Source organism: Physeter macrocephalus, chromosome 5, assembly GCF_002837175.3.
Source record: "Physeter macrocephalus isolate SW-GA chromosome 5, ASM283717v5, whole genome shotgun sequence".
NCBI classification, from domain to species: domain Eukaryota; kingdom Metazoa; phylum Chordata; class Mammalia; order Artiodactyla; family Physeteridae; genus Physeter; species Physeter macrocephalus.
Genome location: NC_041218.1, coordinates 42,719,524 through 42,728,892, shown reverse-complemented (window position 1 = coordinate 42,728,892; position 9,369 = coordinate 42,719,524). Strand labels below are relative to the sequence as shown.

The 9,369-nt window shown below is 36.1% G+C and overlaps 1 protein-coding gene across 2 annotated transcripts in view; it reads left to right on the top strand.

Moving 5' to 3' along the window:
* The window catches only part of SEPTIN7 (septin 7), a 75,820-nt gene that overhangs the window by 20,598 nt on the left and 45,853 nt on the right, over window positions 1-9,369 (top strand). For both annotated transcript variants that reach the window (XM_024127341.3, XM_024127336.3), the window contains exon 3: window positions 8,520-8,626. In XM_024127341.3, the coding sequence (XP_023983109.1) occupies window positions 8,520-8,626 (107 nt within the window). The remainder of the gene's footprint in view (window positions 1-8,519; window positions 8,627-9,369) is intronic.

Here is a 9,369-nt window from a genome sequence, read left to right as displayed (position 1 = left end):
ATACAGATGGCCAAGAAGCACATGAAAAGCTGCTCAACATCACTAATTATTAGAGAAATGCAAATCAAAACTACAATGAGGTATTACCTCACACCTGTTAGAATGGACATCATCAGAAAATCTACAAACAACAAATGCTGGAGAGGGTGTGGGGAAAAGGGAACCCTCTTGCACTGTTGGCGGGAATGTAAACTGATACAGCCACTGTGGAGAACTGTATGGAGTTTCCTTAAAAAACTAAAAATAGAATTACCGTATGATCTAGCAATCCCACTACTGGGCATATACCCAGAGAAAACCATAATTCAAAAAGACACATGCACCCCAATATTCATTGCAGCACTATTTACAATGGCCCAGTCATGGAAGCAACCTAAATGCCCATCGACAGATGAATGGATAAAGAAGTTGTGGTACATAGACACAATGGAATATTATTCAGCCATAAAGAGGAACGAAATTGAGTCATTTGTTGAGAGGTGGATGGATCTAGAGACTGTCATACAGAGTGAAGTAAGTCAGAAAGAGAAAAACAAATATCATATATTAATGCATGTATGTGGAACCTAGAAGAATGGTACAGATGAACCGGTTTGCAGGGCAGAAGTTGAGACACAGACGTAGAGAACAAACGTATGGACACCAAGGGGGGAAAACCGCGGTGGGGTGGGGATGGTGGTGTGCTGAATTGGGCGATTGGGATTGACATATATACACTGATGTATATAAAATTGATGACTGGGCTTCCCTGGTGGCGCAGTGTTTGAGAGTACACCTGCCGATGCAGGGGACACGGATTCGTGCTCCAGTCCAGGAAGATCCCACATGCCGCGGAGCGACTGGGCCTGTGAGCCAGGGCCACTGAGCCTGCGTGTCCGGAGCCTGTGCTCCGCAACAGGGAGAGGCCACAACAGTGAGAGGCCCGTGTACTGCAAAAAAAAAAAAAAAAAAAAAAAAAAATAGATGACTAATAAGAACCTGCAGTATAAAAAAACAAAAAAACTAATACTAAACTTTTTTTGGGTTATTTGTATGGAAGTATGTTAATATAAATGTTTCAGACATTACATGAAATTTCTAAAAATCTTATATGTTCTGGTATAATGTTATAAGCCATAATTCTAGTTATTACTTTAAAATGTATATCTCAGAAATAACTAAATTTCCTTGTCAATTGCATTATTATGAACTTTCATCAAATCTTTAACCATGGTCATTTTTAAGTTTTTTGTCATTTACAGACAGTTCTGGGTGTACTCTGATGCTTTTGCAAAAATGTTCCTATAAAAGGGTTTCATCTTCAAGGAATTCATGGAAAAGACTCTGACAAGTAAATGTTTCTGGTAACTGACTATACTGCTGAACTGAATGAATAAGCATTTTCAGAACTCTAATGGAAAAGTGCTAACAAAAGATCAAGATGAAAAAAAATTAATTACATGGGACTGAGTGAACTGATGAGGATGATTATAATTTTTGTGACTTTCTGTTTGAATAAAAAAAAAAAAGAAGCAATAGTGCAATGATGGGGCGAGGTCCTGGTTCCTCCTCAAGGAATATACACAGCAATACCTTTGAGTTCTTCTGTGGAACTAAGGCTCCCACCCAGGTGGAAGATGGTAACTTCAGGCTGAGCACAAGATTCCTGGAATGCCACCCTGTTACCTCACCACCAACCAATCAGAAGAAAGTCTGCACACAGTGGAAGATAATAAAGACCTTGACCCCCTCCGCTAATGAGTCTCCCTTTAAAAACTTTCATGGTTGAGCAGAATCTTTGGAGTTGGTTTTTGGACACAAGTTGCCAGTCTCTTGCATAAAGCAACCTTTCCATTCCTACCAGCACTTGTCTCTCAAAAGTATTAGGTTTTGAGCAGCGAGCAGCCAAACCTGAGTTCAGTAACATGGGGGCAAGAGTCCACACACCACCAAGCAATTCTCGGACACCATCTGAGTTTCCTACAATCAACTCAATTTTGAAACTATCTACCTGGAGATAGCATCAGATTCTTCAAGTTAAAGGCTCAGTCCTATAAGACTGCCCCCTTTCCCCAGTTGCCACTTCAGACACCAATCACACGTCCAGGTCTTTCTGATCCACCAGCTGTAAAATCGGAGCTTCCAGTGACCCCTTCCTTGAGTTTCCATACCAGGGTAGAGCTAAATCGGACTCCTTGTTGGATCTGTTTCTTTGAGTTTAACCTTTGCTTTTTGTTGCTTTTGTTACTATAATCATACATAATGACCTGCCTCGGGACCCTGACCCTCTGTCTGAATGTTAAACCAAAGTGCCTTTGTTCAGGGAAACATCCTGACCCTGTCTACCTGTGAATTGCTGCAGAAAAGAAGAAATTAACACATCCGCTCCCTGAGGCTGGCCATTCTAGGAGATATTTGCGAGGCTTATGGCCTTCTTACTTTACTTCCTCACCTCCTACCCCTCTCTGTTCTATAAAAGAAGCTGGCATTCAGACCAAAATAATGTGGTGTTTTGGGACCCTTGTCCTCCATCTTCTCAGTCTGCCGGCTTTTCAAATAAAGTCATTACTCCTTGCCTCACAAAAAAAAAAAAGAAAGAAAAGTGATACCGGTTTACAGTTCCAAGAGCCACTCTGAAGGTTAATCTATTTTCTTTAGGCTTAATTAGGCACAGGTTTTTCTCTGAACATCACTTTAGTCATATCTCTTAGGTTTTTGTATATATTACTCATTTTGTTTATATTTGAGTAGTTTTTCAGATAAGAAGAGTTGAGGGGAGATACTGTTTTATGTCTAAGTGGGCAAATGGATTGTGTTATTTTGTTGTTAATTTATAATTTCACTGCATTGTAGTCAGAGAGTATGATCTGTAGATTTCTGTGTTTTTCAGTACTGATTGATTTTCTTTATAGGCAAAACATGATCTGATTATGTAAGTACTTCATAGGTATTTGAAAAATATGTTTATTCTCTGGGTAGGAATTTTTGTATTTTTTTGAAAATCAGCCATATTAATTATTTAGATCATTTCCATTTTTTAATCACTTTATCAGTATCTGAGAGGCCTGTTTGCCTTTCACTGTATATGTTCTCTTAATTCCTCATTGTTTCTAAGTTTTTGTCTTATGGAATTTGTCCTTTTCATTTATGTTATCCAGTTTATTGACATACAGTTATTAATAGTACTCTCATAATTTTTTTATTTCTGTAAAATAGGGAGTAATATCCATACTTTCTGATTTTAGTAATTTGAATCTTCTCTTTCTTTTATTCTCAATCAGTCTAGCTAAAAGGGTTGTTAATTTTGTTGATCTATTCCAAGAGCTAACTTTTGGTTTGGTTGATTTTTCTCTGTTGTTTTCTGTTCTCCATTTTATTTATCTCCTCTCTAACTTTAATATTTCCTTTCTTTTGCCAGTTTTGGGTTTAGTTCTTTATTTTTTAGTTCCTTATGTTGTAAAGTTAGATTGTTGATTTCAGATCCTCATTTTTATGTATGTGTTTACATTACAAATTTTTCTATTAGAAACGACTTTTCCATATCTCATAAGCTTTGGTATGTTGTGTTTTCATTTTCTTTTTTTTCATGGTATTTTCTAATTTACCTTGTGATTTCTTATTTGACCTGTTAGCTGTTTGAGTGTATTGTTTAATTTCCTTATATATGTTAATTTTTTCATTTTCTTTCTGTTATTGATCTCGAGTCTCATTTCGTTGTGATAGGAAAAGATGATTTAAATCTTTTAAAGTTTATCAAGACATACTTGGTTTTATGGTCAGTCTTGAAAAATACTCCCTGTGCACGTGAGAAAAATGTGTATTTTGGTGTTGTTGAATGGAGTATTTTGTCTGTGTTTATTAGGTCCAGTTGGTTTATAGTGTTGTTCAAGTCCTCTGTTTTCTAATTTATCTTCTGTCTGTTTCTTCTATCCATTACTTAAAATGGAGTATTGAGCTCTCCAGTTATTATTGTAAAACTATTTTCCCCTTCAAAATTTTGTCAGTGTTTCCTTTATATATTTTGGGGCTCTGATGTTTGGTGTATATATGTTTATAATTCTGTAATAATATCCACTTCATGAATTGACCCTTTTATTGATAATAAATCCTAATTTGCATCTTGTAACAATTTTTTACTTAAGTCTCTTTTGTCTGATACAAGTATAGCCATCTCACCTCTTTTGATTACTGCTTACATGGACTATCTTTTTTATCCTTTTACTTTCAATTTGTGTGTGTCCTTAGATCTAAAGTCTTTAGATCTTACAGATAGCATACAGTTGGATCGGGTTTTTTTTAGCCATTCTGGCAGTCTGTGCCTTTGATTAAGACGTTTAATCCATGTACATGTAAAGTAATTACTGGTAACAGAGAACTTAGTTTTGTCATTTTGTTGTTTTGTGTATGTCTTACAGCTTTTGAATATATCATTTTCTCCTTTACTGCCTTCTTTTGTGTTTAGTTGATGTTTTGTAGCATCACGTTTTGATTCCCTTTCTCATTTTCTTATTTGTATGTTCTGTAGATGCTTTCTTTGTAGTTATCATAGAGGTTATATATAAAATCTTAAATTATAATAACCTAACTTGAATTTATACCAATTTAATTTTAATTACATTTACAAACTACTCATATACAGTCCCCACATACTTTTTTTTATTATTGATGTTACAAATTGTATCTTTGAACATTGTGTACTCAATAACACAGACTTCTAATTATTTCTTATTAATTCGTCTTTCAAGTCTTACAGAAAATGTAAAGTGGAGTTAGATACCAAAATTACAATAATACCAGTGTTTATATTTGTCCGTGTATTTACCTTTACTGGGGATCTTTATGTGGCTTTGAGTTATTGTCCAGGATTCTTTTATTTCAACTGAAGGACTCCCTTCAGCATTCCTTGTGGAGGATGTGTAGTGATAATGAATTCCCTCAGTTTTTGTTTATCTGGAAATATCTTAATTTCTACCTCAGCTTTTCAGCACAATTTTGCCAGATATAGAATTCTCATTTGACAGTTGTATCATCACATTGTCTTCTGGTCTCCAAAGTTTCTGCTGAGAAATCAGCTGCTAATCTTATTGATGATACCTTCTATGTGATATGTTGCTTCTCTCTTGCTGCTTCCAAGATTCTCTTTTTGTCTTTGTTTTTTTATCAGTTTGATCATGATGTGTCTCAGTGCGGGTACCTGAGTTTATCCTACTAGTTCAGTGAGATTCTTGGATTTGTAGATTCATGTCTGTCATCAAATTGGGAAAAAATTTGGTCATTTTTTTTTTTCCTTCAAATAATCTATTTGACCCTTTCCCTTTTTCCTTCTAAAACTCTCATACTGTATATAATAGTTTAATAAATGGTGTCCCACATTGATCCCTTAGGCTGTGTTTTTCTTTGTTCTTTTTTCTCCTTAGACTCAATAATTCTAATTGTCCTGTCTTCCAAGTTGACTGATTCTTTTTTAGACATGCTCAATTGCTTTTGAACCTCTCTAGTGAATTTTTTCAATTGTGTGTTTCAGCTCCAGAATTTTTGTGGGTTTTTTTGTTTGTTTTGGTTTGTTTTTTTTTACACAATTTCTATTTCTTTGTTAAATTCTGGTTTTGTTCTTATGTCGTTTTCCTGATTTCCATCAATTGTTCATTGTTTTCTCTAGCTCTTTGGACATATTTAAGACAGCTATTTTGTTTAATTTATTATTATTATTTTTTTGCTATTTAAATTTATTTACTTATTTATTTGGCTGCACCAGGTCTTTAGTTGTGGTATGTGGGCTTTTAGTTGTGGCATGCGGGATCTAGTTCCCTGATCAGGGATTGAACCCGGGCTGCCTGCGTTGGGAGCACAGACCACCAAGGAAGTCCCTAAATTTATTTATTTTTAAAAAATTTTTATTTGGAGTATAGTTGATTTACAATGTTGTTAGTTTCAGATGTACAGCAAAGTGAATCAGTTATACATATATCCACTCTTTTTTAGATTCTTTTCCCATATAGGCCATTACAGAGTATTGAGTAACATTCCCTGAGCTATACAGTAGGTCATTATTAGTTATGTATTTTATATATAGTAGTGTATATATGTAAATCCCAGTCTTCTGATTTATCCCCCCGACCCCTGTAACCATAAGTTTGTTTTCTACTTTGTTTCTACAAAACTTTATCTCTGTTTTGTAAATAAATTCATTTGTACCCCCCTTTTTTTTAGATTCCACATATAAGAGATATGATGTTTGTCTTTCTCTAAGACAGCTATTTTAAAGTCCTCATCTAGCAAGTCCCTATCTATGCTGCTTCAGGGATGGTTTCTGGGATTTTGTTTTGTTCCTTTCTATGGGCTATGTTTTCTGTTTCTTTGAATGCCTTGTGATTTTTTGTTGTTGAAGAATATGCATTTGAAAAAACTCACCCTGCCCTGTCTTTGCAAACTTGGTCATATGTCAGGGCAGATGTCTGATGATTAGCTGGGCATGCTCTGAGCCTAGAGATCCAGCCTAAAGTGAAAGTTTAATGCCTTTTCACAACTTTTCTGAGCATGTTTATTTCTTGAGCCTGTATGTGGCTTTCTCAGTTCCCCCTGCATACATGGTTTCTTTTGAATGTCTTAATTCTCCAAGGAGTTTTACTTCAGCATCTCCTCAGGGCCTTAGGTGGTCTGTTGTGTCTCTTCACCCATAATTTTTTGCTCCAGGCATCTGTAGTCCTCCTGCACTTTAACCAGTGATGCCCAGTGCTTCTCCAACCTGAAATCCCAGTTAAGCAATACTAGTCCTTCTGACAGCCCCAGAGAGGTTAGAATGTTTTATCTGAGTAAAGTCTGCTCTGTTCATTCTCGTTTGAGGGAATGACGCTGAAAACTCAGCCGCTGTGCACTGGTGCCAAATCGAATCTTGGAGACAGAGTTTTGGGTGAAGTAGAAAGCAATAGCTATTGCTTTGCCAAGCAAAGGGGGACACAGCGGGCTTGTGCCTTGAAAACTGTGTGTCCCAACCCAGGAGGATTTGGTGAGGAGTTTTATAGCAGTGGTTCAAGGGCAGGGTTGCTTCTAAATGAAAATATTGTAGATACTTCTGATTATCCCCAAGTACTTAGGTTTTATTCTAGTCTTTCCTCCTTTATTCAAGGTTTAAGAGTTTAGAAAGAAGCAAGTATGGGGAACCTATAACTTATTTTCCTGTGACTTAGAAATTTGTACGTCTAGGAAAAGGGTATCCTCCCTCATTCAACAGGAGTAAGCCCAGACCACCTACAATGGTTCTTACCTTTCTTTCTTTTTTTAAAAAAATTATTTATTTATTTATTTTTGGCTGCGTTGGGTCTTTGTTGCTGCACACCGTCTTTCTCTAGTTGCAGCAGGTGGGGGCTACTCTTCGTTGCAGAGCACAGGCTCTAGGCGCATGGGCTTCAGTAGTTGTGGCACATGGGCTCAGTAGTTGTGGCTCACAGGCTCTAGAGCACAGGTTCAGTAGTTGCGGCGCACGGGCTTAGTTGTTCCACGGCATGTGGGATTTTTCCGGGCCAGGGAATTGAACCTGTGTCCCCTGCACTGGCAGGCGGATTCTTAACCACTGCGTCACCAAGGAAGTCACCCAGTTCTTAGCTTTCTTGGGAGCCAATATCAAAAGAATTCCACCTAGAAATAGAAATAGTAAGGTTAATATTGTGATATCAGTTATTTAGGCTAAAGATGCCTATTAAACTCACTGAACTATTAACAATAACTAGATCCTTTAACCTGGTGCCATATTAATTGATAATTATTATATGACTTTTAATCTATTTTAACTTTGTATTATGTATATCCTGAAGCTGTTTATATTTTAGTAAAAAATATCTACATTTGGTATGGTGTACTAGACTTGACATGAAGGGTCAGAGAAGAGTATGTGAATCTTAGTGGAAATCGTGTCTTACCTCACTCCTTTCCTACTTCAAGCAGGAGCATTTTTATAAAAAGTAATTACCCATGATTTTTTGGCGTCTGGTTTATAGAGAAGTACCCTTTATACTTAAGCTGATTGGTATATGGGTAAATTGGAAGTATTTTTTTGTGGTTCACTTTTGTACTAAGATGCATTGTGATTAATTTTTTTTCTTTTTATCAGCAGATTTCTACTTTTTATAGCTGCATGATTTGTTGCCTTGGTCATTCATTGTCTGTAATAAACGTTTATACTTCTTTTATTTTTTATTTCACTGAAGCAGCAATATATAATCCAACTGGGATGTTTCCTTCATGACTAACCTTCACCTCTAGGAATACATTAGTGTTAAAAATGGTGACTACAGATACATTACTTTTAACGAACACAGATGGTTAGAATTATAAAGGTAAAAATCCTTGGAAACATGAAGATAAGAAAATGAGGGCAAAGAATTTATTCTAATAGAGAGTCTCTGTAGTATAATTTCTAATGTCACTTCCTTGTCCCACTAAGAAGTACTTGCATAAAAGCAAGTTTGATTATAGCATTGGTTGAATATTTAAGCTTGATAAGGTAGCTGAGTTTAACAGATTTCCACCTCTATTTCTTTTAGGTGAATCTGGACTGGGAAAGTCAACATTAATCAACTCATTATTCCTCACAGATTTGTATTCTCCAGAGTATCCAGGTCCTTCCCATAGAATAAAAAAGACTGTACAGGTATGTATATTGTTAACTGATGATAAGGTGGGGCAATGTTAACAGGTACAAAACACATTCTATAACTTGTATTATATTTCCAAAGAGGTAGATTTCAAGTTTGGCCTTAGCCAATGTAAAGTGGTAACATGGCTGCTGATAAAAAAGAGAGATTGATTTATTGAGAGAAGGGCAGGTAATTAGAGGAATTTTCTTGATTAAAACCTTATAAATTTGTCTTGAGGGCCCTCCTAGAGAGTATACTGGGATGTAGTAACAGCTGGAGTTATGCTGCATTATGGTAGCTGCTTGCTATATGTAGTAGCTATTTAAGTTTGCATGAGTTAAAAGTCAGTAAAACTAAAAATTCACTTTCTCAGTTGCACCAGTCACATTTCAAATACTCAGTAGTCATATGTGGCAAGTGGCTACCATTTGGGGCAGCACAGATATGTTTCCACCATTGCAGAAAATTCTGTTGGACAGCATAGAGAAAACATGATTCGTGTGGAGCCATTATTATTTAAATACAGTGTTCTGTATTAGTGAGTGGCATGATACCACATGATAGTTGAATGGCAATAGCAATTTGTTAAGGCTTACAAGCTTATGTGTGGTCTAATTTAGTACTTCTCGATCTTTAATGTATATTCAGATCACCTGGAGAGCTTGTTAAATTTAGTTCCTGTTCTAGTAGGTCTGAGGTGGGCTGAGATTCAGTATTTCTAACAAAATCCAAGGTGATGCTCATGTTGCTGGCCCAT